The sequence below is a fragment of the Amphibalanus amphitrite genome, unplaced genomic scaffold, assembly GCF_019059575.1.
Source record: "Amphibalanus amphitrite isolate SeventyFive unplaced genomic scaffold, NRLGWU_Aamphi_draft 000199F_arrow, whole genome shotgun sequence".
Taxonomy (NCBI): domain Eukaryota; kingdom Metazoa; phylum Arthropoda; class Thecostraca; order Balanomorpha; family Balanidae; genus Amphibalanus; species Amphibalanus amphitrite.
The window spans coordinates 463,796-481,212 of NW_024881694.1; the positions used below are offsets into that span (position 1 = coordinate 463,796).

General features: G+C 53.1%; 1 protein-coding gene across 1 annotated transcript in view; it reads left to right on the forward strand.

Moving 5' to 3' along the window:
• Window positions 1–9,792: 9,792 nt before the first annotated feature.
• The window catches only part of LOC122384818 (tyrosine-protein phosphatase 99A-like), a 45,559-nt gene continuing 37,934 nt past the window's right edge, over window positions 9,793–17,417 (forward strand). The window contains exon 1 of the mRNA XM_043372569.1: window positions 9,793–10,085. Within this exon, the coding sequence (XP_043228504.1) occupies window positions 10,025–10,085 (61 nt within the window). The 5' untranslated portion in view covers window positions 9,793–10,024. The remainder of the gene's footprint in view (window positions 10,086–17,417) is intronic.

A 17,417-nucleotide genomic window follows, 5' to 3' on the forward strand; every position in this document is an offset into this window, starting at 1 on the left:
TTTGGTACAAGAGGCCACGGACCTGGCCGGGTGGGACGGTGCCCCGTCGGCGCCGCCCTCGGCGACAAATGTCGGCGGCGACGCGGATCCAATTGCCGGCATCGGTCAACACTCGTCGGGATGGCGGCGCGGATCGGTCCGCTCATGCGTCTCTCATGCCGGCTCGGGTGTCGGCGGCGCGTCCCTACGTCCGGAACCGGAGCCGGAGCCGACCCGGAGCCGGAGCCGGTCACAGCGACAGACGAGCTGGTGGCACGGCCGCTAATGTGTGTGCGGTCAGGATCGGGTGCCGTAATCAAGAACCTAGATCCACTGGATCTGTGATAGGTAATCCGTATATGAGACATAACTTATCCAACATCCACACAGTGAAGGTTCTAAAAAGTTGTTGGGATTTGGATCTTAGACCCTGCTTCCTAAATTTTGCAAGCGGATACGAAAGACCCCTGATTTTACGATTGGATCCCAATGGTGTTTCTTACAGATTAAATGGATATTGGATCCATTAATTTGCGACTTTGTACAAATATAATGATGATGCATAGTCAAATCAATTAGGATTAGCTATCATATACAATTTATTTAGATAAGGATGTGTATGAAACGCAGCTAATTACAAATGTGTGCAATGAAGGGGCAACGGTAGCGTTGCATGTATTTCAGAATTTGCCTGAACCAAGGCTCGTCGTTGGCCATTACTTGCATCCTAGAAATCCCATTTATCCGCAGCAACTCGACTATTTTTGTAGTTAATCATGCCGGGTCGTTTGAAGGCGATGCTATGTCAAGTGTGCTGAATTGCGCTTGGATTTAGTAACTGTTGCTAGTCGGGAACACCGCGGCAGCATGGCGGACTACTAATTAAAAAAGTCAGGGATATAGTGTGATATAGCTGTGAAGACAATCACGACCTTTGGTTTATTAGTGAGTGACGCATTTGGCTTGCTTTGTTGTGCTGATATTGATATGAAATAAACATTAATTGCAATATGATTTAATCAAAACTGGGCACACAACTTTTGGTGTCATTTATCATCAAACATACAAAACAACATGAGGACTCGTCAGTCACGGCTCGGCCGAGCTAGAAATCCAGCTCCTCTGTCATGGCTCCTCATGGCTGTCCGGTCGGCAGCCGCACGGTTCATACAGTTGTCAGGGACATCTGGTAATGACGATCTGCGCGCCTAAAACTGCCTAATCCGCTCGAAATTGGATGGACACATTATCGGCGATACATGGTGACTGGACTGGATTGGATTGCCGCTCGGAGGCTGGCGGAGTCCGCCGAAGGACCGGCCGCGCGGACCGCCGGACCGTGACTCCCACTCATGGCCGCGTCAGAATGAGATGAGGCATTTCCGGCGTCAAACCGCACGTTGCTGGGTGAATTCCGGATCGTCGGGACATGACTGCTGGTACTTGATGCTGATGTGATCAGAATGTATCATCTCATTTTTTCGAAGATTCCCCATTCGATTTGATGTGGCAAGCGAAACGCTGAAGCGAACCGTATCATTTCATGTGGTGTCAGTGCAATCTCAACAATAGCCCTTTTTCGCCTGTCCGGCTGGTGTTTTGGCAGAGCGGCCGAGTGACGCGGCGCGGACGAAATCAGCGGATGGATCCAACTAACATGATCACATGAATATGCATGGGCGTGTGAGCTCAGCGCCGGCAGCCGGAGTGAGCTGCGCTCATCTGGGAGCGGTATGATAAGGGCTCGCCCATAAATTAGCCCGGAGCCGGAGCGGCCAGACCGGTAGCGCGGCAGCACTCAGCCAGGTGGTCGTGATCGCTGCCACTAGTAGACTGATTATTTAAATAATGATATGTTGCTTAGTGACTAAGATACAGCCACGCTTTGGGGCTGCCCGTATCAGTTGATCGCTGTCCATTGTTCAACTAGCTTCAAATAGCAGCTAGCACCTGGTATTAGTTGCCGCAAAGCGCTATGCCGTATGCATTTTTATCAACAGAACGACGATAACATCTTAAGCAGGCTATGAGCTGGTGATACCTTGATGTACATTACATAAACTGCAAACCATGTCAGATGATACAATCAATCAACGTATGTTTTGCCATCAAACCTGCTCTGCTACCTCACTTTTCACCACGACAGTCAGCTCTAAAAAATGTCATCACATTCTTTCCATTTCCTGACCATCAACGCTCCCCACCATCCAATTTTCTTTGCGTTCTGCGCCGCACGGCGGTGTCACTCCCCTCTCCGTTTCCAGGCCGTCATCTCGGCGTCGCGGGCTTTGTCTCAGAGCGTTGCGTGCGGTCCGGCCGGGCGCCTTCTCTGGGCAAACAGCAGCGGCGCCAGGCAGCTGCCCTGAGGTACGCCACCGATACGGGCCGTGTTTGACCACCTGTCCCGCTCGACCGCCGCAAAACAACTGCCGAGAGAGGAGCGACGGCCGCCCGCGGAGGCAGGTGGGCCGGCTACGGCCGATAGCAAGTGGGAGGGGGAGGGGGAGCAAATGGGGGCTGATGTATGTACGGCGTTTGGCGTGCTAACGCTGCTGTGAACCTCGCCATTATAGATCAATCAAAATGCATCGACGCACAGGTAATAAATGGTGCAGTGTGCTACCCCAATAAGTGCTGAAGGGCGTAGCTATGATACAACAAAATGTTTAACATCCACGTTCTATTGTATTTCAGCAAATTCAGAGCTTTTTCTGCACCAAAAGTAGTTCAATGTGTGCTTTTCAGAGTTTGCTCCCGTTCCACACTGCCCAATGAACAGAAACAGCCAAGGTTACACACAAACTTGGAACTGTAACTAAGCTCGAATAAGGTCAGATTTCGACCCAACTATCCGAGCGTGCCGCGCACAGCTCGGCTCTGGCAAAACAACCATAAAGCCCGTCGGAGGCGAGTTCTATGTTGACCACAGCGCAATACTGGCTCGTACCGCCGTCCAACTCGCACTAATTTCACTCTGTCGAGGCTCAGAGAGCGGCCTGGGCTCTACGGCCGTCGCTAACTTCCCGGCTAACTTCAATGGGAGTGATATTTAGCAAAATCCGGCGGCGTTTTACGATTGGTGAGGGGGAAAAGTTTTCTGAAGTCGGGACCGGGGCGTGAGCCAAATTACCGACGTGCCATTCGGTGGGATTCTGTGTTGACAGCGAGTTGGCCGTTACCGATAAATCACTGCTTGTGCCGCCAGTCAAGGGCGGAGTGAAAAAGAAAGGTTACGGCTGTTTCGCATGCTGACGTGTACTCATATCATTTGTACCTATTTGGTACAGTGATGGTCTTTGCAATTTAGTTAAATCAATCATCAACAATTGCGGCTCGACTTCTCATCATCACCTTAACCACATTCGGCGTTGAATAATTTAAGAATGGCATGGTATTTAATAGTTAGAAGAACAGCATTGCTAATTGAAAAGTTACAAATAGTATCTCTTTTACTATCCTGTGCGCAAGCACTTCATTGCCTATAATTCAACTGGTAGGTAGATTTCACCGGTGTAGTGCTTATTCAAAGCAGTAACACTCGAAGCGTGAATAACGTATGCAACGCGCACACCGGGGTGCCGTGCATAACATCTGAAGTCGTCTCTCAAGCATTGCACTTAAACCCACTACTACAAAGCACAGCAAAATTTAATGGTTGACCCAACATATACGACTTATCGTAAATCCCAGCGGTTAGTACCACAAACCCCCAGCTTGGTCATCCTGTAATGGGACATTGACCGGCCAGTGTCAGTGTCACTGACCGACGTAGAGGTCAGACGGAGCTCCTCCCGGGACCGACGGTGTCCCATTTCAACGCCAATCTCCGCTGAGTGGTCTGGGATGAGTCAGTTCGACCGATCCGCGCTCCGTTCTAATTAGTAGCCACGACCACCAGTCGAGTCGTCCCTCGTGCCTGACGCCGAGCCAGCAAGTCTTGTGACGCGTGATCGTATGACGAAAGACCTCCCCCTGTTTGGTCTCAGACGAGAACCAGCGGAGGGCGATGGCTGCCACTGGGCTCTTGTTGATTGCTAACCGGGCTCAGCCCTGGGCCGGCGGTTGACCCGTCGGGACGGGAGGCGCACGGGCTAGAGGCGCTGTTGAGAGATTCCCTCCGCTGTGGACTGATCCAGTTAGGTGATTGAAGGCGCAGAACCAACTGAGGGAGGCAGCGGCACGAAGAGTGAGTAAACAGAAATCAACGGGTGCAGAGGGGGAGGGCGCGTTATCCCGCGCCGATGAACAGCACGCGCCGCGATAACGCGACGAACAAACACAACTCTGACGATGGTAGTGGTGCCAGGGCGGACTTGGGTCCAGGCACGTCTGCTTGATTTGTGAACAAACTTTTTTGCGAATACTCTGGTGAACGAAAGTCGCATTTTATCGCATAATATTCGCACTGAATGTCGCGTCGGTACATTTACCAAATACAAGCGCAGAAACTATTGATCTCTCTTCCGCGGATGTTATCGCTCAGCTCTATACTCTTCAAAACACATCTGCTTTCGGTAGCCTTCGAGCTCCGGTGCCACAGCTGAACAAACTCATCAGTTCCACGGCCGTCGGCGTCGCCACTATACCAACTAACATAACCCACATACCTGCCACAGCGGCGGCACAGCCGGACTTTGCGACAGCGCGCTCCAATCAACCCCATCAGACCCGATCCGTCACCGGCAGTGAACGCCAACAGGTGGTGCAGAGCCCACCAGCCTGCCGGTCTCTCCGGAGACTCGCTGTTTACCGGTGTGGCGTTTCCCTGAGAGAGCGGCACGGCACGCGGCCTCTGTCGTTGCTCGTTAGCGGAGCCCGGTCGGAGAGCGCCGCTCCTCGCGTTGACAGGTAACGGAACGGACGGCTCCGGTTGGAGCGGGCAGATGTTCAATACGGCCACTAACAAGGTGCGTGGATCGCACAATCGCAATCGACGACTGGCGTGTCCTGCCGGCGGCTGTGGGCCGGGCTGGGTGGGAAGAGTCACACTTGTCCGAGGTGAGACGCCGAACTGCGTGAGAGGTGAGCGGAGGGAGACAATGGCAGGAGATGAAGGATGTGAAGTGAGCCAGAGAACGTTATCAAAGGTGCCGATCCGACTGTGAACTCCATGAAAAGCTGGTTTGCTGCCTCCGCATGCTGCTTGCACTGAAAACAATTTAATCCAAGGCCCGCGAGTAAACCGGTGTTTTGCGGGTACCCCTATCCGCAACCATTTTTAACCACCCTCCCAGGAGTACAGTAAGGTCCCATTGCAGTGTAGTCGTCCCTGCTCTCAGCGGACTTGTTCACTGACAGCGGTTATATCCGCTCAGAGCAAGTACGACTACACCGCAATGGGACCTAGCACTACTCTTGGGAGGGTGGTTAAAAATGGTTGCGGATAGGGGTACCCGTAAAACACCGGTTTACTCGCCAGCCTTGGGTTAAATTGTTTTCAGTGTGGCATGCTCGTCAAATTATTAACTGTTGCGCTTTGATAAACAGTAAAAGAATGTTATACAATTAGGAAGAGGCACTTGTTCTTACCTTCCGATATCAAACATCGCGCCCTAAAAGTTATATTGCTATACGAGTACGTATAACGTTTTTCGTACCGTAGCCCACCTCACGGATCTAGAAGACAGCGATTCACTTTGTTTGTCAGCATTTTTCGACGGAGAATTTCTGTTGCGGCGTGCGTGCCGTCCATAAAAGAAGCAGCCAGCTTGACATAAGGATTCTTTAGAGCGGCGAGTCTCAGTTAGTGCTCACTAGCGCCATAACAGAGCGCACGAGTCGAGATCATCACCACAAAACATTTCCGACAAGAGCTACACTTGGTGGCCAACCGGAGCAAACACAGCGCTTCCAGAATCCAGAGACGGTCGGATTCAGTTACCCGGCCGGTAGGGCTGGCTACACTGCCCGTGGGTCGCGGGATATGGGTAGTTTCCCCTTCCCAGCTTCCGGTCACAAGTTATGTAGTACGGCGCGCGTGGGCAGCGCAAGACACGTGGTTCGTTGTGGACCGGTAAACCGGTACGATTCTGACGTGCTTCTTCTCGGAGTTGCTCCCACGTATGGATATGATGTAGTCAATGAACCGGTGCCACCAAGCCATGCAAAGCCCTGTTAAATTAATAAGTTCCAGCAGTTGGTCTGGGGCCCAAATACTGCTAAATGTATGCTGGGTAGGCACAGTCATGGCTGATGCATAATGTCTTGCTGATGGTGCCTTTGATTCAGTGAAGACGTCGAACGACTTTAATCTAGGGATATCTTTTGAAGTTAAAATCACGCATGCCAATGGGCGTAGACTTCTCACGAAATGCCATACACGTGTGGTAAAGATCCTAAGAAACGGCTCAAGCTTTAGAATCCCAGCTCTTGCTTTTTATTCATTATACTTGTTTCTTTTATTTTGTGATGCATTAGGGATTTCTTTTGAGAAAGTATTTTATTTCAAAAGGAACTCAATCAATTTTTTATTATACATCTAACGACACATTGGAGTCGTGAAATAATCGAGTTCCTGAGTTCTCGAGTGAACAGTTGTTTGACGTCAACAATTGTTATTTGTGTATGTGTAATGTGTGTATCGGGTACATAGCAATTGCATTCGCCTCAAAAGAAGCTTCCACGCATCATTTAGCTCTAGAGCGAAAAAAAAATGTCTCGACATTTTCCGGAGAGACAACTGCGGCCGCAGTTCTGGCGCTGACCGATCACCAGCATCGATCAGCGAAGAACCTGTCTGCACCACTGGCTGGGTCGTCCCCGCGCTCTGCTGATAGATCACCCATCCGCGGTGGTCAGAGGGAGCTGTCGGCCACAACCGAACTCCATTCTCCGTGGAATGCGCCCCGCTCGGCCCCGCGTCCAGCGTCCGCCGGCCCTCGCCGCTTGGTTTTTCGCTCGTGACACCACCACCGACTGGTCTCCGAAAGGGACGGGGAGCGCATCGATTGGGCGATGTGCAGCGAGACGTACCGAACGGGAAGCGACCGGTCAGCGCGCCCCGGACCGGGCGATAAATCTTGGACGGCGTTTGGTACATTAGGGACATTGCCGGACAACGCCTGGGGCGCGATCGAAGACGGGGAGCGAGCGGCGGGCGCCGAGGGGTGCCGCGACAGATGGCATTCTTCTCGGGTATAGCCAATCAGCACAGATGCGTAAAACCAACAGTCAGCGCGTAATGAACGGGGCTGACCAGAGATAATCAATTCGGAGAGGGTGCGGGCGAAATAGATCGGATTCCGGTAGGCCGCAGGGGAGCGCGAGCCGCGGGCAGAACGGCCATATCCGCGACAAGTGCAGGGCTTTTGGGAAAACTGCCACCTAGACCCTGCCCATACACTCGAATTTATTACAGATTTTATCTCTGAGAAAGGCAAAATTTTGCTGTAGATTGCATATCAAAAAGTCGCACAAGGAAATTGCACTTATTTTTGCAGTTTTTTTTTCACCAATCTTTTTTTACATTCAGAATACAAATGATTGCGATGTTAGGCGATTAATTTATTTCATAGCCTTCTTACACTGACATAGGATATGCGTGGTATTCATTCCAGATATAAGAATTGCGTTTTTTTTTCACCGAAGGACTTAATCGATGAACTATTTCATCCGAACTAAATGGAACAACATTTTTAATAGGTGCAGTCAAAGGGTGAACTCTAAATTTAAAACCGTCTGGAGCACACCTTTTCTCCGACCTGGGTTTATGGAAAGGCAATGGAAACAGGTTGTTAGAGCGCGTCCGATCCCGACATAGATGCGCCGGCCGCACTCTAGCCAGGTCAGAGTGTATCGCAACATCACGCTCAAAGGTTAATTGGGAGGAGTCCGGGATCAAAGTGCGCTCTGGCGGGGTTAGAGTGGCGGTCGCCGTTCGCGGCTCATCAGCGCTTCCCTTCCGTCGGTGGTGGCGTCCCGTTTTCTCGGAGAGTTCATCTGGGCGGCTAATGGTAGAGAGCGCTCTGGGGCAGCGGCCCTGTCAATCTTCCGGCAGCGGGGAGACAACGGAGTCGGCCACCGCCACTTTACAGCGGGATTTATGCGCCAAGATTAAAGCAAAACAGACGCACTTCGCTGCCAAACGCCAAGGCTTTGAATATAGCATCACTTGTGAGCAAATTTAGGCTACACAAGCGAGCTGTGGATTTAATGTTATTAGAAACTTCAGTAATTTAAAGATATTTTATTATTAAAGCAAATGGAAAACTTACTAGCCACATGGTATGCCACGTTTCTAAGCACAGAAAACTCGTGCTGTTGATTTTAATTCGATTGTTGTTTCTGTGTTCAGCTTAGGTTTTGCACCTTGGATAATGTTATAAGACTTATGTTGTGTAAACATGTTTTATCAACGTGTCAAGTTTAAGAATGCCAGAACATGGATGAAGTTTTTCTTTAACGGCTGAACTGTGCGAAGCAGATATGTGGTCATTCTCTGTAATGTTACAACCAGTTTCTGATAATTGCACACCATTCTACATTTAGTACTCATACTGAACAATTAAACATGTGATGGGGAACGAACAGTTACTTAATTGGACTGTGTCTAATCTGATTTGCACTCTGCTTAAACGTTTTTACATGCATTCCTCTTCATAAATGTGGCGTGATTTTGGTGCGTCCCGACGGAATAAGCCGATTATCCCTCTTTCTATCGTGTTGTGTAAGGAGCTTAGCATGGCCACGAGGAACCGGTGTCATATTGCCTCCCCACACAGCCCAAAATGATAACTATCTTAACCTAAATCGGCCTCGTATTGTCTCCTTACATGCTGATAAACATCTTTACCCCTTTTGTTAGTTGTGCCCGCCGAGTAATCATCCGTGTCCCTAGCATCCTCTCCGAAAATATCCATCACAATGAATGATATCATCTTGGGTCTAACCCCCGGACACCGCGCAACTGCACCCCATCTCACCCATCTACGCACGCCCGTGCGTCTCCTCTGTGCCCTCTCGAGCCGCCCAGCTCTGGTGGGGCGGCAGACAGAGCTGCGGCCCGCCGCGCCAGGTGTCCAGAGAGCCCTGAGCCAGCGGCTGTCACCGAGCAGCGATTACCGCGGTGAGAACTCACCTCTTATCTGCACCCTGCTCCGCTGATGGCCGATAGGAGGACCCGCCGCCGACAGACGGGGCAGCGGCTATCGCCGGCGGCGGCGGCGGGTGGGCCAGCTGCCGACGAAATCGGGGCGCGGTGGGGAGGGGGTATTGGGCAACGAAAGATAGACCGGTGTAAAGGCTCTGATTTCTGCATGGAAGGATGCCAACTGGGCCCGTGGTCACTGATGGTGAGTGAAAAGTTGAAAGCGAACGGGCTGGCATGATATTCTGAACTCATCCATTCTGGTTCCTTGAATGTTAATCGAACATCTAAGAGCTGGAATGCAAGCAGCACTTCTATCTTCAAGTCATCAATGCAAAGTTCAATTTAAGTTTAAGTGCTGGCTACGGCAAACAGCCTCATAACTCTTGCAAGCGTACCTCTTCAGCGCAGGTCATGCCCTTGATACACGTGTTTCTCGCCACCCCAAACACCACATTACAAAGCCGTGTCCAAGAAAATAATCACTTTGTTACGGTCACTGTGTAATCGTACCATTTATCAAACGACTTACATAATGATCGGGCCTAATCGCCACCATTGTCCACCCTTTGCTCGGCGGGCGCGGAGTGTACGCCCCCGCTCTTTTTCTCCGCGCCCGCCGCTGGTGCTAGTCCCTCTCTGGCGTGGGAATCTCCGCAGTTCCCGCCGCGGCCGCCAGAGGCGCTGCGGTCGGTTCCGTACCGGCGCCGCCGCCTCCTCCGCACGACTCTGCCAGTTGTGTGGTGACGGTGAGGGGTTGAGGTCGGGTGTTTGAGCACGTAACGGTCACGTGCGTAGCGCGCGACCCGGTGGACTGAGCGGGGTGTGTGCCCCGAGACTGCCCTGGTGGGTGCGGCGGGACTGAGGGCTGCCCATAGCGGGCGCAGTGAAACAGAGACTGACCGGCCGAGGGACGTTTTTGCCGGACCTACCCGTGAGTGCTGACCGCACCTGCCCGCCATGCTGGAGGTCAGATCAGCCATTCTGGTAGTGCTACTGGCTTGTGGCGCATTCTGCGATGGTGAGTACGGCTAGTCATAATTTTATGCTATGCGGAAATAAGAGACCAAGAAGCTGCCGAATTCCGATTTCTTGTGATTGAAAAGTAAAAGTCAAAAGATAAATATAAACAGACACACACCTAATAAGAATTGCACATATTCTTTTCTGACTTCGACTAGCCTATGTAATAGGTTACTCGTATATTGCTCCTCGATAAGATGCCTCGTGGAAACAATATTAGCGGATGTTGCCGCGGGAGTAATATTCACCTGAATTTATCCGAAGTGACATCCAATAACCGTTACTTTACTCAGCAAATTAAATATATATTTTTGCAGCAATGTAGCGTTTGAGTCATGTTAGTATACTCTGTGTTACTATAGTGCAAGGCAAGATCGTAGCCTGGCTCTTTAGCCTTATCCTGCCGTGTGTTACGCCAATGCCGTTGACACACCCTCCCGGTATCTGCGTGTTGAGAGCCCCCGCCGGCCGGCTCCAACTGCGTTCTGAGTTTGGCACGCGTCAGCGCGGCTGGGGACGTCTGATCGGCGCCGGCCCGAATTCCTGGCACCGTCACACTTCGACATCGAACAGACCACCGCCGCGGCCCCAGGGTCGGCTGAGGGATAAAACATCGCACCTGATCACAGCCCAGGCGGGCAGTAATTGAAGAGAGGGGCGCACAATAATGCGAGGGCAAGGGGTTGTGACTCGCTGAATATTTCAGAAACGGTAGAATAAATGGTGCGCCATTTGGTCACAGCGCAAGAGGCCAGAGCAAAAAAGGAGAAGAGATTTTCTAACTGGCACCAGACGAGATGTTTTCTTAATGTAACCCTGGATTCAACTCAGCACTTTGGCACGGGTCATTAAAGCTCCGAGTGCCTTAAGCAGGGGGTGCCAGCTGTAATTGGGCGCTTTGTAGGCGGCGGGCGGCGGCTGGGCCGGCGGCCTCGTCACCAGCGGCGCGCCGGGGCCAGAGTCGGAGCCAGGGCCGGAGCAGAGACTAAATCCGCCGCCACTGACGCCTGAGCGATGTCCGACCATTGGAGGGCCCCGCCGGCATTCTGGCCAACATGTGTCCGGCATTATGTCGAAAAGGCAATTTCATTTGGGTAGAAACCGATGGATTGGCCGAGTTTAAAAGCCGGCCGGATTCGGCTCTTGTGAACGGGCTGAATGCTGTGATTAATTCCCAGGCCTGCGGGTGCTGACGTACTTGATGTACGGTTGAAGTTCTGCTACCGTTAGCAATTACAACAGCCTCGCCGAACATAATGCGTTGGCCACTGAATTATGGTCCCCAGCATCGGACTTGAAGACATCGTTATGCTTCTCCGGGGCGCCGTTTGAGAGCGTTGCCATGTTTCCGTGCAGTTAAGCACGGGCACTGCGCCATGACTCTTGTGTTTATGTTTTTACTCCAGCTAAGTCATGCTGCATAATGGACTGCCAGCGGAAGTCAAGCTACCCTCCTATAAAATCTGACAGGAAAGCTCTGTCCAAACCTCATGCAAAGTCAGTTACGGAGGCGGGCCGTTTCCATCAATCGTCTTTGGTGGCCGACGAGACGGATGAATTGACGTCGGCCCATGTCCCCGGGGTGCAGTTCGCTGCTCGGAGGCCGCTCGCTCACAGTCTGAGCTCGGTTCGCGCACGTACCGATCACCCTCCCAGAGCACTGCGCCGGTCAGTTGGCCCGCCCCGCTCCGGCCCGGGCGGAGGTGGGAGGAACAGCTCTTTTTGCCCGCCCGCTGGCCACCTGCCGAGAGCTAAGTAGCTGCCCAACTAATGAATACAGAAAACAGGCCGAGAAACAGGCCTCTGAGGGTCTAATGGGTTGCTACCGGCGTCAGAGGCGGCGCCGAGCGGATGTGTGGGCGGAGGAAACAGCTCCTCTGAGGTCGTACAGATCCATACCGCACCGCGCCGCGTCTCGGCCAGAAATATGGAAACACGGCGGCTTTTCTGACAGGTGCCCGATTCTATTTCCAAGGCTCTCTCAGAATGTGCCGCTTTGACAATCGTTATCAAAAGTATGCAGGGGCCGTCGGCGCCGGTCGGGCCGGATCTCCGTCGTCGGCGCCGCTAATATCGGCGCTCCGGTGACGGCGGCATACCTCAGACGTCATGCCGGTGACGGCGCTATTCACGGCTGGGGCGCCATTGAACTGCGCGGCGCCGCCACGCCGCGGTCTCCCTCCAAGCGACTCCGCTGCGCCGAGCGCCTCCTCTCGGCTCCTCTCGGCTCGGCGCGGCCTGCCGGCGCCTATCGGCATCCGCTGATCGTCCGCCGCTCGTCCGCCGGTCGTCCGCCTCTGACCCCTGATCCCTGCAGGGTCACCGGCTGCACCATCACCGGCTGACGTCAGCACTGGGCCGTCAGATGGCGTCCGCTCCGGTCCCACTGCGTGAGGGGGCTGGTAATTGGCTGCTCATCGGCGACCGGCCGAGATGAGCGCGCCTGGCGTGAGATACGGCCGGGATTGCGGTCGTAACGCTCCGCCAGCAGTGTTTGTTGGACAGTTGACCACTTGGAACGGCTCAGAACGGCTCGGAACGGCTCAGAACGACGTGGAATGGGACGGATGGGATGGGCAAAACGGAGAGAGATCGCTTAGAATGGTTCGGATCGGAGTTCGAACTGACTGACGGGGCGCAGTTGCCGATCGGTGGGGTCACGGAGAGCACAGAAAGCTAAGAAAGATTGACCCGTAGGTCAGGCTCGAGCTGCTTGCATGACTGCGAGTGGAAATAAAATGATAGCGATGAGTGAAAAGTGTAGTGGAAATGAAATATCGTAATCAGTCTTACCCTGGAAACCCATGGAAACTCAGCCTCACTCAATGCTCGTAGAAACTAACCGTTGCTCTCAGAGCGGCCTCGGGGCTCGGCACAGTCGGGGATTTGCCGAGGTCACATGGTGAGCTGGCCCGGAGCGAAGCACAATTCCATGCTCTTGGGACCGAGTATTCATTGGATCTAATGGCTAGCTCTGGGACGCACGTGGGCAGTATTTTTAGCGTGCTGTACCCGTGGGAATCCTGTCCAGCTATAGTCCCGTAGCCATGCCCCTACTGGCCTTATTAGGTGACCGCTATGCTGCGTCGGGCCGTGCTAGTTCTGGGAAGGGTTTTCGACGAAAATTAGCCCGCTCTCAGTCGGCAACACGGCTTTCGATGTTCCAGCCGCATTGGAAATAATCAGAACCGTGAATTATCTCTCGCAGCGGGTTAAACAGCCGGCTCGGAGCGACCTTTACTCACGTTTCGGGCATGGGTCACCCGCCGGCCTATTAGGAATATCAAATGTGAACGGAGCTCGCCTGCTCGTGGCTCGTTGGAGCACGAACTAACAGTCGGGGCGCACGCACGCGCACACCATTCACCGGCCCAATTGACGCGCGCTAATATAGTTAACCCACAAACACGCACCGGCGCCGGTCCGCGGCTGCGTCAACACTCTCCGGAGACCGTTTTTACCTCTGTGAAAGGCCCGGCTAGTTGAGATGCGTGTGTGGACCGGCGCGGCGGCTGCGGTCCGGAGCGCCGCAGCTCTAAAGGTCGGTCGGTCGTCCGGGCTGGTCGGGCTGAGCCGTGGGTGGAAGGAGGGGGAGGGCTGGGGAAGCTCGCCGGCCGGCCGGAACCCAGCGGCGTGGGCGCCGGGCGTTTTAATTAGAGCGTCTGTCTGGGTATTATGTATTGCAGTTGTGGAGCCGTCCGTTCGAGCAGGCGGCCCACACTTCATAACCGCATCTGCTGGCATTTTCCAGTCTGGACGATTAGAGAGCAGCGATTAGCGGGAGCAGATCCCTTCGAAACGAGGCCGAAACGAACTGCCTAAGCCTGACAGAAACACATTGCTTCGCTGTGGCAAGGCCGGAACACAAATAGATAGCAGAAAGCCCATAAAGCCACTCTGTTGCAAACAAAATCCTTATTATGAGAAATACAAGCTAGATTATGAAACCTGAGTAACTTCTCGAAAGAATAGTGAAAACTGTAGGCCCTCAACTTATATGAAGCTCAGGTTGAGAAAATTGCGGCATTTGGAGACACACAACTACTGGAGGTCTCTATTTGTGGGCGAGTGTTTGAAGTGGTTTATTTTGTGTTGTTAACGTTCTGCGTGTAGAAATTTGTCTCTTCAGAAGTTGTGGAGAGCGACGTTGGAATGATAACTTTGGAGCATGTTTGTGTCGGCGTGCTGTTGTCACCTCTGAATACCGGGGAGGACAATGGGTCATCTGAGGATATTGAGAAAAACAGACACCTGGGGTACCGCATGTGAACAGACACAAGTCGCTGAAGATGGTTTTGTGGCCAATGGCCGCGTGTCTTCTGTCTTGGTATGAAATTATTTGTTCCGAAACATCTGCATTTCACTCGGAGGAACATCCTATAGTATGTAGTTGGTAGCCGGTCCTCTCGGCGAAACTATCCATTCAGCGCCCAGACTGCGGTCGAAAAGGCCCATTGTGGTGCGAACTAATCATCATTGACTCCGAATCCATTCTGTTAATCCACTGAAGACGCTGGTTTGATGAAACGAAACTGCATTGAATTCCTCCCGGCTGGTGGCAATTGGCCGGCTGCTGCGACTACTGCGGTCCCAGAGCCTTTGTGTCAGCCGGGCCGAGTTATGTTGGCCGCTCCGATATCGATTTAGATTTCCATCCGTGGAATGGTCGGCCGTCTGGAGCCGTGTTGTAATATCTGCGGGCCAATCGGGCCTAATGCTGTCGACTCTCGATGACCGATGTGATTGTGTCTCCGGCGCGCCGAGTTCGGCCGATATTCTGCGGGCCGCTGCTCCTCCGCAGCTGGGGCCGCGCCCGTCAGCCCGCGGCAGCAATATTGGGATGAGCGAACATCTGCAACGCGTAGTCTGGACACAAAGAAATATTCGAAATTTAAGCTATTGTATTGTTATTAGACCGGCGGGAGACACTGCTTTCATATATGAGGCGTCAAGTTAATTATTAACTATTTATAAATTCTAAAAGTATGGGCACAGATGTTTTATATTTTGATTTTTTGAGGGAGCGAGGAAGGTTGGAAAGTTAGCAGAGTAACAGACTAACATGCGTTCTATTGTCTCTGATCAGGATTACTATTCATAAGATTATATATCGTCGGTGGGATTCCACTCTTGGCGTTTGTTCCAGCTCGGAATGCTTAGAATGTGGCGTGTGTCCCCACTTTCACGGTAGTCGCGGAGGCACCAACCGACTTTTGCGCATACAATGGACTCCCAGCGAAATGTCTTCTGCCGATTACAATGGCGTCCTGGACCGGCCTGCTATGAATTGTCTGTCCTCGGATGCCAACACAAACTGGCCAGGAACGCGGGCGGCGCATCTGGGTCGGCCGCGGGGACGGCGCCCCCCGGGGCCGCTGTGACAGGACAGACACGGGAGGTCGGCCGGGCCCGCCGGAGGTCCGTGCCACTGGCCGCCCGTCCGTGCGCCGGCCACGATCGGCCGAGATATGCTAACTAATGAGGGTGAACCCCGACTCGTGTAAGCGGTCGGTCCCCTGGTAAAGAGGGTCATTAATAAGGGCGGCCCAGCGGACTCCAGTGCGTAATTTTCCTGTTTTTGCGGCCCTGACAGAGGGCGATGTCGGCCCGTCAGGTGGGCAGCGGGGGGGGGAGAGAATGGACCCCCTCCCGTCCTGCCCCGCTCTGCTCTAAGTACCGGCGGCAGAGAAAGGCACCCCGTGACCCTGGAGTGGAACGATTTTTAAAGGCGGTGATTCAGGGCGATCAGATATCCGTCGTGAATGCCACTGATGCTCTAGAGATTTGACCTTGTCTCCTTCTGAGGAAGTGTGGGTTTTGGTCATCACTTATGTCGAAATCTTACAGGCATGCTTTTTCGTAGCTGCGCCAAAATTTACGGTGCTGAACCCCTAGATAAGAACAATTATTTTCGTGTGTCACTGAAGATTCCTTTCAATCAAGTTACATTTATATATATTTTTGGAAGTCAGGCGCTTCAGTGCCATACGAAATAGCTCAGCAAAATCGCATTGAGTCGAGATAGCTACATCCTCGCTACGCTCACCCATTTCCAAGTTATTACTTTACTATCGTTGCGTCCATTTTGCTCCGTCGCTGCCACGGTCCGAATCAATACACCGTCGGATGGCTCCGTTTCCTGCGCCGTTTACCGACAATGCTCGGGCCGGGCGGTGGCCGGAACTGGCCGTTTCCTGTGAGGTGGAGTCGGCTGGTCGGTTGCCGTGGTCGCCTCTCCACCCTGGCTGGCCGCCTTCCGGGCCGGCGCCGGGCAGCGCTCGGACAAACGGCGGGTCACTCGGGGCGACGTGTTTGATTTGTCATCGGAGCACGGACAATGGTCGGAGCGACGAGCGGGCGCCGGCTCGCCGGGGATGACCAGATGTTGTCGCAGAGAGCAGACGCGGTAAACGGTTTGGACACGATCCGGGCTCTGCCGGAACGGGTGAGGGGGCAGGGTGGACACAGCAGCACGCTCGGCACGCACCGTCTGTGGTCTGTGTGGGGCAGGCGCTTAGTCAGTCCGCACACAACAAGTGACTCAGGAATGCGGGGTTATTTGAAATGAGGGGCCGGCGAGACTAAATGAGGGACACGAGCTAGTGGACCTGATGGAGGGAGGGACTGATGCGGCCGGTGGGGCTGAGAGAGGAATCGAGCCACGCGTCCGACGACCTTGTTCCGGCCCCGGGAGAGAACGCAGTTGAAGAGAAACGGCGCGCCTGATAGCAGAAAAGGGCCGAATGATGGAGATTTAGGAGCTGGGATGGAACGAAGAAAAGCGCGTGGGATAAGTTTTGCTGTCTGGGAAGTGATGAATCTTTTGCGTGGATTAAAACAGCTAAGTTTTAAATTGAATGAGACCTCGACGGTCATCAGTTCAGTTAGAAATCATTTGATTATCTTATTCTAAGCATTAAAAAAGAAAACTGTGCAAAATTTGGACGATTTGTCTGACGTTATTTACTGCTGCCATCCAACTGATGTCCTTCTCAAAGCCCGTTGCTCCTGTGCCCAGTGAGGCGCCCTTCAAGATGTGTCCGCTCTGATCCATTTCCGCCGCCGATCTATGAAGAATTCAGCCATAAGCTCAAAAAGAATTTCGGCCACTTCCAGCCGCCGACCAAAGTTATGATGGGCTGCATATCAGAGCAATAGCGGCCCGGAACAAAGACGTCTGTTCGGCTGGCGGCTGTGGCTTACCGGTTCGCCGAAACCGTAAACCATTCAGCGGCCCAACCTGCCGCCACCTCCCCGCCGCCACCGCGGCCGGTGCCGACGCCGCGCCTCCTCTCCGCTTTATGGTGCTGCATTAGATATGAAAATGGCC